The 14906-nt window shown below is 55.2% G+C and overlaps 1 protein-coding gene across 3 annotated transcripts in view; it reads right to left on the bottom strand.

Annotated features, from left to right (window-relative positions):
- Positions 1-436: 436 nt before the first annotated feature.
- The window catches only part of Kcnk5 (potassium two pore domain channel subfamily K member 5), a 43936-nt gene continuing 29466 nt past the window's right edge, over positions 437-14906 (bottom strand). For all 3 annotated transcript variants that reach the window (XM_015487680.2, XM_015487682.2, XM_015487681.2), the window contains exons 2-5: positions 7443-7554; positions 6175-6341; positions 5740-5908; positions 437-3201 (exon numbers count right to left, since the gene is read on the bottom strand). In XM_015487680.2, coding sequence (XP_015343166.1) covers positions 2336-3201; positions 5740-5908; positions 6175-6341; positions 7443-7554 — 1314 coding nt within the window. In that variant the 3' untranslated portion in view covers positions 437-2335. The remainder of the gene's footprint in view (positions 3202-5739; positions 5909-6174; positions 6342-7442; positions 7555-14906) is intronic.

The following is a 14906-nucleotide window of genomic DNA, read 5'->3' on the forward strand; positions in this document are numbered from 1 at the left end:
GTTGTCCTGTGCAAAATCCCAGGAGAAATGGGGAGCTCGGATTCCTACCCAGGCCGCCGGGCTGGTAGGGCTGTTTGTGCGGCCACCTTGATGGGGTGTGTTTTACGGCAGTGGGTGGAATCCCCACCTGATGGGGCTGTTGCAATGTCATTCTCTCAAGCTTCACTGGGTGTGAAGCCAGTAAACAGGACGGGATGGTGTCTGGCCCTCCACCTCCCTGTCCCCTGCTCCTTGGGCTCCTCCCCAGCCTCACCCAGAGGCCTGCCTCCTCTCTATCCCCTCCTCGTTCTTCTCTCCCTTTCAGACTGCACCAGTCCTCTTGGAGGCAGCCTGTCCTGAGTCCTCTCTGCCCTCCCAGTGAGCCCCCTTCCCTAAAGGCCACACACCAGTTCCCTTTCCACCCTGCCTCCCTCCCTCCCCAGTACACAGCAAGCTGGCCTGTCCATAGATTTTATTGTAAAAATGTTAAAATAAATTACATTTGCCATCATAACCAGTATGTACACACAGTGTGTGATTCCAGGAGTCGGCAACGAGATGAGCTCATGGAACCCTGCGCAGAACACAGGCTGCTCCTTCCCCCCCCTCTCCCCGCCCGCCCCCCTGCTGGCCACTGCAACCGTTCAGAGTGAGTGGGGCGAGTGCGGTGTGCACATGCCCCCTGCCAGCTCCACATGGCAGGGAGGGACCCTCTAGCTCAATCGGGCCCTGAGCAGAGGTGTGAGGGAGGGCGGGGCTGAGCGTCAGAGGGTGTTGGGCTGTGACTGGGCTCCTGTCCCTCCTGCCCAGCACCCAGCCACCTGCAGGACACCCTTCTCTACCCTTGCTCCCTGCCATCAACTCTGCTTGGGGACTTGGCTCTTGATAGGACTTCGGCTTACATCACAAAAGTCTCAGTTGAGTTGGGGTGCAGCAGGGTACACAGTGGATGTCCCCATCCTTGGGACCCTGCTCTTTAACCACTGGCTCTAAAGCAAACAGATTCCAGGTATATAAAACAGCAGTTCATTAAAAAAAGAAGAAGAAGAACAATAACAAAAACATTCAGGGCAGAGTGGGCTGGTCCTGGGGTGCGCATCATCAAAACCCCAAACTCAGGCAGCAGCGAGTTCTACCCACCCCTCACCAGAAAGAAACGGAGTCCACGTACGGTTTTGCATTCTCTCTTCTCAGCCCAGAGGCCTCCCTTTCCCACACGTCACGCACACACGCACTCAAGCCATACAGTAGCAGAGAGAGGAGCTCAATTCACAGTTTTGGCCATTCTCCATTGGTGGGCCACGAGCAATCTGGCCTCATGCCCTGGCCCCGGGGTGGGGAGGAGTGGTGGGTCCAGGTGAGGCGGTCTGTGAGAGGGGCAGCAAGATCTGTGACCGAGCCTAGGGGATGTGGAGACAGCAGGATGGGAGTGTGGGTACTCAGGCCAGGGGCATGCAACTTTGGGGGGAAGTAGTGGGCGAGAGGGGCGAGGGCAGAATTAGCCCGAGCTAAGCCTCACCCTTGAACGCCCTTGTAGACCCCTGTCCCCAGCTTCCACGGCCCAGGTACGCCACCCTCCCTTCCTCCCACCACTTAGGGTGCAGAAAGCCTTGTCTGCCATTGGTGGGCTGAAGGCCTGAGACAGGGACATGGCTCTGGGGCAAGAGGGCAGGCCCCTGGGCCCATGCTGGCTTTGGGGTGCTTCATTTCCTGCCTATCAGCTCAGCTCCCCTCCCTCTGTGGCCTCTGCCCTCCTGAGGTTTGCAGTGGGGGCCTGAAGGGCATCCACAGGTAGATGGGGAGATGGGTCCTAATACTGTTGGGGTACTGAGAAGCCCAGACCTCAACATCACAGCTGAACCTCCCAAACACTTAAGTACTCAACAAGGCAGAACCCCGGTCTACAGCCCCTCCCCTCTCTGAAACTCCTAGCTCAGCGCCAGGCACATAGAAATTGTTCCTTAATACTGGTGAACTCAAATGGCCGAGGCCACTGGCCTCAGGGAACCGTATGACGCTCAATTGAAGACAGGCTAAGACCCATGCAGGCGTGGGCCTCCTCGGGTCAGTGCTGCCAGCCCACATGCCTCCCAGTCATCAGTAACACCGTTCACGCTCAGGACAGTGGCCTCCCCACACTAGGGTGCTGCTCAGCAGAGAGCAGAGGCCCTGTCCTGGGCATGTGCCATGTTCCATCGGGGCAACCAGCTGGAGGGGACAGAGGAAAAGGAAGGCCCCTGGCTCCCCACTCCCAGCTGCAGGGCTGCCCGATCAGGAGCCCGGGCTCTTGGCCACCGCGGGACACTCCGGGGTGAAGGGAAGAGCCATCAAAGGTGGGGTGAGGAGCCGGCCCGCCTCAGGTGCCTTTGGGGCTGTTTGCCTTATTGTACTCGTTCATCAGCTGCTCGTAAGGCACGGAAAGCTCTGACTCGGTGCTGGTGAAGGTGGACTCATCTGACGAGGGGAACTTGCCCATGTTCAGGGGCACCTGGGTGGCGTCCCCCTCCTGGGGCTGCTCCTCCCCCACCAGGTTGTCCTCCAGAGAGGACTTAGAGGTCTCCTCGTCCAGGAGGCTGGCCTCCTCGTTCACAAAGGCAATGCTGGCGTTCTGGAAGATGAGTGGGTGGTAGTCCCGGGCCCCCCAGGGCTCGTCCTCCTCGCTGATTCGGTCCAGTTGGTTGATGAACACCTCGGAGGTCGGGGAGCTGTCCTCGGGGGCCTGCGGCTGGTCCTCCTCTCCAGGGGGCCTCGACACGTGCCCTTTGCTCCTGAGCGTCTGTGACACCTCTTCCAAGCTGGGCGCGCAGTTTTTGGAATAGACCACCAAGGATGTCCGGGAGGCGGGGAGCGCGGGCAGCCCAGCCCCCTGAGGCCCCAGCCCAGGTCCTGGGACCCTCTCCCCACCCCCACTTGTTTTCATGGCCTTCTTCCCAATCTGCTTGATGAGGTCATTGTAGGTCTCTTCCTTTTTGGACAGAAAGCTGAAGATGTTGACGTCCTTGGAGGCCGTGCTGCCTGCCATCCCCAGGGCCTTCCGGGAGTGTGGGGAGCTCTCGAAGGACTCCTTCCGCCGTCTCCGCCTCTTCTTAATGGCTTTGTGGACCTCCACAAACATGCTCACCTTCCAGTTGACAAAGAGGGAGAGCCAGGCCAGCCCCAGGTAGATCCAGAGCTCCACAAAGTACCGGTACAAGGCGTGGTAGTTGGCACTGGGGTTCACACCTGAGGGGAGGGGAAGTCCAGAGGGTCATAAAGGGTCAGCAGGGACATGTAATGGCCAGAGCCGTGCTGTCTGAGCCAGTGTCATGCTACAACAGGGTGTGTGTGGTGGTGGGGGTGGGGGTGACATAGTGTAAAAGAAATGGGCTGTCCCAGACTCTGGGCTACCCTCATCCATCTTCTTCCTGAAGAACCTTGGCCACATTGCTCATGTCCCCTCCCAGCCCTTCTCTGAGCCCCAGTGTGCTCACTTAGAAAAAGTCAAGATAAGAGGGCGCAGTGGCGCATACCTACGATACCAGCCGCTCGGGAGGATGAGGCAGGAGGATTGAAGTTTGAATGCCAGCCTCAGCAACCTAGCAAGACTCTCAGCAATCTAGGGAAAACTTGTCTTGGGAAAAAAAAAGTCAGGACAGTGGTTACCTTATGGGTGAGGGGGAATAAAGAAGTTTTAGGGTTCTGTTGTAGTAAGTAACCAACACATGAGTCAAGAAACAGCTCACAGCTGGGAGTGGTGGCCCACGGCTGTAATCCCAGCAACTCGGGAGGCTGAGGCAGGAGGATCATCTCAAAGTTCCAGGCCAGCCTCAGCACTTAGCAAGGTCCCAAGCAACTCAGTAAGACCCTGCTCAAAATGAAACATAAAGGGGCTAGGGACGTAGGGCTGGGGTTGAGGCTCAGTGGCAGGACGCTCGCCTAGCACGTGCGAGGCCCTGGGTTCGATCCCCAGCACCACATAAAAATAAATCAGATAAAGGTATTGTGTCCAACTACAACTAAAAAATAAATATTTAAATATATATTTAAATATAAATATATATATAAATAAATATTTATCCCCGCTAGGGATGTAGCTCAGCGGTTAAACACCCCGGGGTTCAATCCCTGGTGCCAAAAAAAACAAAGAAAGAAAAGAAACAGCTCCCGGGTGCCTTCAGTGAGGCACTCTGCTGGACCCAGCTGGAGTGTGTCTGTGACCGCTCAGTTAAAAACAGGACGGAACCTGCACGACAGGCACTAGCAGCCTCCACACAGAGGAGGGACTTGCTGCTTCACCATGAGTGAGGCTGGTGGCTGCGCTGAGATGACCCAGACCCAGCACTGTTCTCCTTTGGGCCTGGTCTGCCTCCAACTTCCTGTTTCTGCCTTTCTCGACACTGGCTCTCCCGGGGCCTGGAGGGCTCTGCCCACTCCTCGTCCCCCTCCTCTCAGACCGGGTTCCTGGTGCCAGCTGCAGGAGCCTTCCTGGGTCACCCCCGGAATTCTGATGACTCTAAGATTGAGATTTCTTCCCTGAATTAGCACTTGCAACTGTGTCAATCTCTATCCTACCTCCTCCCTCAGGCTGGGAGGAGCTCAAGAGAAGGGACTGCAGGAGAGAGTGACCTCTGGCATCAGATTAGGCTCCGTCCAGGGGGTCAGGCAGGGCTGGGTCTCAGGAGGTGTTCTGTCTGCAGGGTGCTGTCAGTCTTGCTGAAGGCTCCTGATCCTGAGCAGAGTATGCTAGTGACAGTGATGAGGGCCACACTAATATAGCTGCACTCAGGAACAGACATGTCTATTTTTCACATTGTGTGTGGTGGGCATTATTTTAATAATAATAATGATGATAATAATAATAATAATAATTATTATTATTATTTTAACCAATTTTACAGGTAAGAAACAGATTTGTTGCCTTGCAGGAGCCGGGAGGAGTGGTTCAGCAGCCACTGGCCATCCCTAATTCAAAGGTTCCCCCTCAGCCTGCTCTGGGCCCCAGGGCTAGACAATGGCAGGGTTGTGCCTTTACATTTATCTCCAAGACAGCAGGCAGGCTCAGAGCAGCCGGGGTCAGTGGAGTGTTCGCACTGGCCTTCCTGTTCCTCCCACCCACTCAGCTGCCCCCTCCCCACATTCCACATGCAGTGGGGCAGAGGGGGTGACCTGCCCCTGCCCTTTGGGTGGGGAGTTGGGGTAAAGTCCAGAGGCCCTGGAGTAGAGGTGGAGGTCAGCTGGGCAGGGCACAGGCATAGAGGGAACAGACACTAGCAGGGTGTCAAGAAGATTAAGAACCAAGAGGCTGTGCAGGCCACAGGCACAAGAGCTTGAGTGTTGGTTGCAGGCCTCCAGACAAAGGGGCTAAAGAATCTCCCTGCCTTTCCTCTCCTCCAGGGATTAAGTAGAGGAGGAGGAGGGGAATGCGAGGGCTCAGGGGGCAGGGCGGTGAGGAGAAGGCCTGCCTTGTCTTTAGTAGCCTGTGGCAAGAGCAGAGTTGGCCTCTGAGCCAAAGCTTGAAGACAGCACCCTCTGCTCTGGTGACTGACAGCAGGCGGTGCCTCGATGGGACAGGGCCAGGCTCTCTGGGTAAGAGCCCAACCCTGCAGGCGCAGGCCCTCCTCCCAGCCCCAAGTGAACCAGAGCTCTGAGTTGGGGAGACAGCGAGGAGCCAGGAGAGGACAGCCACCCGGACACCCGCAAAAGGCTGCTGGGTTGAAACTGGAGAAGGAGCAGAAGAGAAGGTGGGGAGATGGAGGCGAGGGAGAGGGAACAGGGACTCACCAGCCACAAAGTCACCAAAGCCGATGGTGGAGATGGTGATGAAGGAGTAGTAGAGGCCACCAATGTAGTCCCACTCCTCGGTCACCATGAACACGAAGGGCGGGATCACCAGGTGGACCAGGACGCCCCACACGATGAAGATGGCCGTGCACGTGATCTGCGCCTTCCGCTGCAGGGTGGTGGAGACCGAGTCAGACAGCGGCAGGGACTTCAGAAACCCAGCACGGACACCCCGACTAGGAGAGGCCATCTGGCCGCGTGTCCAGGAGGCTTGCTCCCCAGGGAGGGAGGGGGAGGGATGCTCCCGTCCTGACACAGTGGGCAGAGATCACCAAAACCACCATGTGCCCACCCTCCCATTCCTGAAGGCTTCCTATCCTCCCCTCCTTTTCACAGTCCCCTCACTTCTGCCAGCTCCTAGGACTGGGGACATACCAGGCTCATGCCTCTCCTGGTGAGGAACTGGCCCAGCCTCTTGGCACGTCCTCCGAAGAACTTTCCCAGGGCACTGATCCAGGTCAGGCAGAGAGGTACCCCGAAGAGACCGTAGAAGACACAGAAGAGGCGCCCGGCGGGGGTCTTGGGGGCCACATTGCCATAACCTGAGGGAGGAGACAGTAAGGACAAGGTCACAGGCATGGCAGGGGGAAGGGCCTCCCACCCCAGAGTGGGCCCCACCCCCCCTACTCATGCACACACACACACACGCACGCACGCACGCACACGCACACGCACACACCCCTTGTGGGAAGCCCATTCTCTGGGACCAGTTGATATTGATCTAACATCAATATTTAAGTGATGACATTTTCCTTGATCCCACTCTGGCCATGATCGTTTGTGCTGCCATTGTGATGGCTCTGTCCCCATCCCACTGGAGCTGCCTGCAGGCAGGGATAGGCCGCCCCCAGAGCAGGCCCTCCACTAGTTCACATAGTAGCACTGTGCAAATTAGAGGGATCACCCCCTCTGGCCGACACCCCAGAGGAACTGCAGTGCACGTTCTCTGGGGATGGCCACACTCAGTCCCCCCCCCACCCTTCTTATGCAACTGCTCCCATCAAGGAGGGACCTTCCTTCTCCCTTTGATTCAGGGCTTCAGCTTGACCACAGGAAGCAGTGGAAGTGCTGCTGGGTGGGCTGGAGGCTAAGGAGCTTCTCCCTCAGCCACACTGAGATCCCGAGCCACTCGGAGGGGCCATTTCGTTTCCTCCCTGCTGAGCTCCCAGCTGTCAGCCAGCACTGCTGTGGGACACGGGGTGGGAGGAGCCATCTGGGTCATCAGGCCAGCTGGGCATTTCGAGGACGCCTGCTGCAGCCATCATTTGACTGTCACAACAAAGTGAGCAAGAAGTGGCCAGCTGCACCTAGTCAGCCCGGGGTGGTGGAAGAGAACACATGGCAGGCAGCCCCTAACTTCTGGAGTGGTGGGCTGTGGAGCCACAGAGAATCGGTCTCCTGCATGGCTCAGCCACCAGGCTGTGTCACTGCTTCTGTTGAAAAGGCTCAGTCCAGAACCCAGGAAAACAATCTTGTAGCCACTGACAGTCACCAGGGACACTAAATCCTTAGTAGTCGAAAGGACAGAGTGTAACAGGCCAGATTTTACTCCCAATGCAGGTGAATCACCAAAACTAGATTCCTCTAAGGTTCCGAGAAGTGAGGGCAGAGTGAGGGCACCCTGAGGGTCTCAGGAAACTTACCAATGGTGGTGATGACCGTGGCTGCAAAAATCATTGCATTTGGCCAGTTCCAGTTGTTGAAGGTCTGGTTCCCTGTGATGGCCACGCCCTGCTCTGCAGCATTAGAAACTACCTAAAAAGAGAGAGTGACAATGAAATCAGAGGCCATGCTTAAAAGGCGCTTTCTGAGTAACAGCACTGCACTGGATTCCTTAAAAGCATTCTCATTTTATCGCCACAATATCAAGGTGGCAGGAAGTGTTCCCATTGTATAGATGAGGCATTCAATAGAGAATCAGAGAGGTTAAGTTACTGGCTGAAGGCCACATACCTAGCATTCTGGCTCCGAAGTTAAACTTACTAGTGTGCCAGAATCACCTGAAGAGCTACGGTTCAGCAGACTGCTGGCTCCACCTCCAGAATTTGGCTCAGAAGCTCTGGGAAGGGGCATTTTTAACGAGTTCCCAGGTAGCGCTGAAGCTACTGGTCCAAGGACCACACTTTGAGAAGCACTGGACTATTCTACCTCTCCAAAGTAGAACAGTGTGACCAAGGTAGTTCTTGTGATGCAGACACATAAGACCTCCCTACACCTCACCCAGCACTCCACAGATGGTTCACCTGCAGAGGCCAGGTCCCTGCCTGGGAGGGACCTCCAACAGGGACCCCCATATCCTTCAACTCGCCATTGGATACCTAAGATCCAGCTCAGTGCCCCCTTGATCTGTCCCCTGAGGGTATGCAAACCAGCTGTGCCTCGAAACCCCTTCCCATTTACTCTGGGGGGTGGGCACTCTCTTCCTCCCTGCCCTGGGCTGACCAACTGTCTGGACAGGGACAGGTAGGTCCAAGGGCAGGGAGTACACTTCAAGGTGACTGCTCATGGAGCTTCAGCAACTCTGACAGCGGGTGGGAGGCCACCTGGGAAGTCCATGGGAAGGCCAGGGAGAGACCTTATCTGCTCCAGGAATCCTGACGGGAACCACACTGGTTTCCAATCAACTAACCCCCCACCCCTGCCCTTCAGCTCTGCCGTCATTCAGCCCAGCCACCAGTGGGGGTCCGTTGGCTGCCAGAGCCTGGGCCCCAGAAGCCCCATAAGAAGAGGCACTATGCCAGCCATGGTGGCACACACCTGTGATCCCAGCAACTAGGGAGGCTAAGACAGGAGGATCACCAAGTTCAAGACCAGCCTGGGCAACTTAGCCAGAACCTGTCTCAAAATAAAATAAATAAAGAGGGCCGGGGATGTGGCTCAGTGGTAGAACATCGACAGATTCAATCCACAGTATAAGAAAAAAAAATTTTAAAAGGGCTCTAAATCTGGGGTGGAGTCCTGCCACCCAAAGGGAGTCCCAGGATGACCCAGCCCAGACAAGAAACCAGGAACCCAGCCAGATTCCCTATGAAAACCAAGCTGACGGTGGCGGGGAGTGAGAGGAGTGAGGCCTGAAACCATATTCTAACCCCCCTGAGGCGTGACTGAGGTTTGGTGGGAAGAGGGAACGGTGGACTGATCTGAAGGAATGTGCAGTTTGCAGAAGCAGCGAGGCCCGTGTAAATGGATCTGCACACTCTGTAAAGAATTTTCCATGATGACGCGCCTGCCTGACGCACCATCAAACCGCATAGTGTTGGTAGCCCTGCCTCCTCCTGCACTCCAGATCATCCCTGAAGGCCGAGAAGCATCCTCACAGGGGACGTGGGAACTGGGGACGGTGCACTGACTTCAGCCAGGGAGGTCTCTGTCCTCAGAGCCTGAGGTCTAGCTGGACCAGCAATGGACACGTAAATAACCAGAGGGCATTTAGATACAAACAGGCCATCAGGAGAACTAAACAAGACCATCCTAAAAGTGGTTGTTTTTTTTTTTTTTAAAGAACATTTTTTTTCCAGTGCTGGGGATTGAACCCAGGACCAAGCACTCTACTATTGTACTTCCAGCCCCAAAAGGTTTTTTTTTTTTTTTTAATTTTAATATTTATTTTTTAGTTATCGGCGGACACAACATCTTCGTTTTGTATGTGGTGCTGAGGATCGAACCCGGGCCACACACATGCCAGGCGAGCGCGCTACCGCTTGAGCCACATCCCCAGCCCCCCAGAAGGTTTTTGAAAAACGTAAACGTAAATGTTTGGAGCAAGAGAATGAGGAAGAACTCGAGCCCCATGTGTTGACGCTAAACAGACGGCAGAGAGAGCCAGAACCACCCCTTTCCCTTGCCTCCACTATGTTACCTGACATCCATCTTTTATATTTTATTTTTTGGTACTGGGGATTAAACCCAGGGCATTCTACCACTGAGCTACATCCCTAGCCCTTTTTACTTATTCATTTTAAATTTTGAGACAGAGGTTCACTAAGTTGCTGAGGCAGGCCTTGAACTTGCAATCCTCCTGCGTTAGCCTCCTGAGTTGCTGGGATTACAGGCCGGTGCCACGGTGCCCAGCTGATGTTGATCTTAATTAAACCAGATGGCCTGAAGTAAAACAGATGAAAAGAATGTGCAAGAACACCTTTCAACAGAAACTGAATCAACGATGACACTGGGTCACCACTTTGGTTACCCCTATGGAATCATGGGGAACAGAAAAGATGTCCCCTAGACAAACTGTCCCTATTTTCACAAGAAGGAATAGGGTACACTCTAGAAACCCAGAAGGCAAAGCTGAACCCTTGGAAACTGCTGAATGGAGAGAACAGGACATTTGGAACACGGCGCAGAGGAAGTGGTGGCAGGAGAAGCTCACACAGATCATCAAGAACAAGTCACGCTCAGCCGACTGCATCTCCTCCAAGCCTTGAAGTCCTGTGGAATGCCGCCCATCGAGATTTCAGCCAGGCGGCTGACAGATGCACTTAGAGATACTCTTGTGGACAAGACAGAGCAATGTGGGGTGGAGCTGGGATCACTGGGTCCACTCGAGGACAGACAAGCCACGCCAAGCAGTCCTGGACACTATCAGTCCAGACTGAGGTGTCTCTGATCATGCCCAAGGCTTGGCCTCTACATTATTTTAATCAGTGGCACAGTGAGACCGTCCATGGCTGACCAGTCCCATGTATAGAAGGTACAAAATGAAGGACAGGGACGGGTGAAGAGGACTCACTCACTACAAAGGCACTACCGAGACCCCAGACCTGCGCACAGGGGCTATGGGCCAACTCGTAGCTGATGAGCTTTGAGTGTCTTTTCAATGTTCGAGGCTTCCAGTAACTTTGGACTAGAAGAGACCAGTAGTGGACCAAAGGGGAAAGTCCTTGGTTTTAGGTGACCACAAATCAACAAACATGAAGGTGGCTGCCAAAAGAAAAGCAAACGCAGCATCAGGCCATAGGCGGCAACGCTATCTGTCCAGGGCGGGAGGAACTCAGCACATGTCCTGCAGGGTCAGGCCACACACATACCGTTCCATACTGGGTGCCAGACTCCACTCGATATGCTAACCAATGAGCTCACGGGGCCAGAGTAGGAGGTGGCTTTTGTGGATAAGGATCTGCCTCCCCCAGGGCTGCCCTGTGGCAATCAACTTCTGATAAGATCATGTATTCAGAACTGGGGGTGCAGTGGGGGGAGCACTGCCATCAGGGTGCTGAATGGTATGGCTACTCCAGGGGTTTTCAGCCGGGAGCAGGGGCACCTTCTAGAAGGGTTGGGAAATGCTATAAGAAGAGCAAGGTGTGTGCCAGACACAGGGGACACAGTAGTGAATAGATAGGTTTATTCTAGAGGGTGATGGGCAGGAGGCCAGAGATGCTAAATGCCCTGCACTTCACAGGTAACCCCCAACAGGGACACTCCCCCGAGACCCACTAGCTTGCCAAAGGAGGCCTTCGTCAATTTGGGGATCATTTACAAAGTGCTAAGCAGACATCAAACATAAGAGCTGACAGAAGTGGCACTAAAGTTAGCAACATGGGGAGGTGGGAAGGCTGGGCTTCTGCCCTTCACCCCACTGAAGGCACGCCCTGAGTGACAGCTTGCAGTCCGCCTGGCTCCGGGTTATCAGGGAGCCAGAGGCTCACGCGTGTGTGGCTCCCCGCCCTCCTCCCACTAGGGTCATCCCGTGAGGGTAGGCATTCCACAGGGCCCCCAGCTCTGTGGGGCTGGGGTCACAACCCTAGAAGCAATGGCTGCAATTAGGCTCGAGGGGCAGGGGGTACCTGGCACAGCAGGCCTGGGCTGCAGACCACCGGTTTCCAGGCCCACTCCTTGCCTCTCTCCCTCCCTTCAGATCCCTTCCCCACTCTGCCCGCCCTGGGCCCCGGAGCCCCTTGCTGTTGCCTCCTCTGCTCATGGTTCCCCAATAGCTGGCCTGCCAATCATCATGGCTCTGCCTACCTGCTGGCGGGGTGTGTGTGTGTGTGTGTGTGTGTCATTAGTGCTGCTGTCCCCTTGCTAGGGCTTCTCTGCATATTCTACCAAGCTGGCTCTTCCTGTGATCCTGCTGCACATCGCTCGGCAGGAGGAAGGCTGGGCTCAGGGAACTGAGGTCTGGCTGTGAACTTGGGGTGCCAGCTCCCCATTCCCACCACACGTAGCTGTGGCTCTGGTGATCATGGTTGGGACTGCACAGGATGACGGGAAAGCTTTCAGTCTCCCAGAACAGAAGAGCTCACCCAGGGCAGAGGCCATCCCTGGGTCAGGGGAAGGGCTGTGAGGAGCCAGGCAAACACCCTATCAGACACAGCGTCCCGGCCCTGGGGTTAGGGAAACAGCCTTCCCAGGAGGAGGTGGCCCCTGCTCATTTGCAGGATTCTTTAACTTGGCTCCTGAATTCACACAAGACAATATTTTCCTTTTCCATCTAAGCCGGGAGAATGATGGGAGAAGGGCGCTTGCACGCAGCCTGGGCCAGGTCCTTGTTTGGGGACGGAACAGAGTTCCCTGCCTCTGTCACCTTCATCATAAAGCAGCTATGATTTATTGAGGGCTGACTATGTGCCAAGAGTTGTGCTCAGCATTTTATGTGCCTTTAGATCATTTGCTGAGGACAGAATCCTGCTAGGAAGATGCTCTCATTTTTTCCACTTTGCAAATGAGGATTCCAGGCTCTAAGAGGTTAAGGAAGTAGTAGCCCAAGGTCGCAGTGTTAAAAGCAATGAAGCTGGGACTGGAACCCAGGCCCACCTGGGTCCTAACCACTGTGACTCTGCACCCTTTCCCCATAAAGGCCACAGGAAAGAGGCCAGTGCATACTTCCACCCCCTCCCACCAGCTGAAAAAACAAGTGCCCCAAAACCAGTCTGGCCACTCTGACCCGGGCCTCCAGCGATGTGATAGCCCGGCCCTTGCCTGGAGCCTGAGACGCCAGCTACCCGACTCCACAGCTTGATCACTGTCCACGCAGCCTGAGTTCTCTGATAGCCCCCATTCCCTGGGGAATCTGAGGTTTCCCACGCAGCGGGCCCTTCCTGGAGGCTCGTCTGGACACGTCAGAGTTTGGAACACGAAGTCACCTTCAGACCCAGGCAGGCAGGACCTTTCCCTTCATGGGTCAGGGTGGGAAGACAGGCCAAGATGTGAGCCTGTCTGGGGATCCCAGCTGAGTGGCACCATGGCACTACCCCCAGCCCTGCCCTGAGCTCCCGCTGCTGCCATGGCTTCTAGACCACAGGACTCCACTGTTGAGTATACAGCCTCAACAGCCTGCCATCGCGGGACCCACGGACTGAACCTCTGGTATATCAATCATCAGCACTTGCCTGGTCCCTCTGGCCTGGAAGGGGAGATAGAGCTAACCCTCAGGCACCCATGCTGCATGGTGGTTTGGAAGCCTTCTCATTCCTCTGCCCTACCCTCCAGCCACTCTGCTCTCATTTCATAGATAGTAAGTAAATATTTGAGCACTTATTAGAACAGGCACAGATCCAAGCACTTTAAAACACTTAGCTCACTGAGTCACCATGCCCTATAAAGTAGGTTCTGCTATTACCCCTATTTTAGCCAGACATGGTGGCGCATGCCTGTAATCCCAGCAGCTCAGGAGGCTGAGGCAGAAGGATCTCAAGTTCAAGGCCAGCCTCAGCCACTTAGTGAGGCCCTCGGCAACTTACAGAGACCCAGTCTCAAAATAAAAAATAAAAAGGGCTGGGGATGTGGCTCAGTGGTTAAGTAGCCCTGGGTTCAATCCCTGATATAGGGGGGAAATTTTACTTTTATGTTAAAAATGAAAAATCAGGCACCCGAGATCATATACTAGTTAGTGTCGGAGCTGGGGAACAAACCCAACCTGGGCAGTGTGGCTCTTTGCACTCTACAGACAGGAAAAAGGGACAAAGATGAGCTTCTCATTACAAGAGAATCTGGGTCTAGGACACAGTGCTCCAGGCACCTGCAAAGGAAACTTCCATAGGAACACAGAGATTCCCTGGAACGTAAGCTCCAGGAAGACAGGAGCCTTCCCCCCGCTGCATTCCCAGAATCTAGGACACGGCCTGGCATGTAGTAGCTGCTCAACAAATACCTCTTCAACAAGCGGAAGATGTGAACTGAGATGGAGTGTCCATGCTGCAGCCCCGGCTCAGAATCTTCCAGCATCGCCTGCAGTTGGGCCTTAACTAAATGCATCTGCAACATGGTGGAGGTCTTTATCCAGCAAGAAGGGAAGGAGGTAGATCCACCAAGGTGAGGCTCGGGCAGATGAGCCTGCTGAAACAGCCAGCATCCGACCAGGCAGACCATCACGGGGCTGGGAGAAGGCAGAGGCCAGAGCTGGGGAAGGAGTGAGGCCAACAAAGCTCCCGGGAAGGGGTTCGAGGGGGCAGAGCAAGCAGCAGTGGGGCTGGGAGACGCCCCCTGGGGTGACCAGAATTGTCTTTCCTACAGGAAGGGAGCCCGGTTCCCTCCAGTGGATATACCCAGGGCAGGAAAAGGAAGGTAAAGGTGGACGGGCCTGAAACATTTACCATTAGCTGGGCACTTTCCTCAGGGCATCCTTACACACCCTTCCTCTCCAAGGACACCCAGTTCCACTCACAGAAAGGCCGCTGTAGGATGGGGCCAGGTCAAATGTAGACTTGTGCTCCCGGAACTGGTGGGACCAACCTGGAGCTAGATGTGGATGGGGTCTCTGCTGTTAGTAGATAAGCCTGTGTAGATTACCACCTCTCGGCCTCAGTTTCTCTATCTGCCCCAAACCCCACCAGCTATGAGCACATTCAAAGCATTCAGGGCACACTGAGTGCTGGACACATGTATCTGCAATTAGGAGGATGATCTGTACGGGTGCAGGCTGGGAGACAAGACCCTGCAGTGAGGGGAGACTCAGGAGCAAAGACCAAGGCTGGACCGGGGGGGGGGCTGGCAAGCCCTGGGCAGAGGCCAGCAGGGCTAGGGGGGTACAGCTCATCCCCCGAGGACAGTGGAGGTTGTACATCTTCACTTCTCATCTGATCAAAGAGCTTCTTCATGCCACACAGGGGAAGGGGCAGGTACTGTGTCCCCAGGTGTTCGCTGGCCACCTGGCGGGGGGGGGGGGGGGG

This window comes from Marmota marmota, unplaced genomic scaffold (genome assembly GCF_001458135.2).
Source record: "Marmota marmota marmota unplaced genomic scaffold, marMar, whole genome shotgun sequence".
Lineage (NCBI taxonomy): Eukaryota > Metazoa > Chordata > Mammalia > Rodentia > Sciuridae > Marmota > Marmota marmota.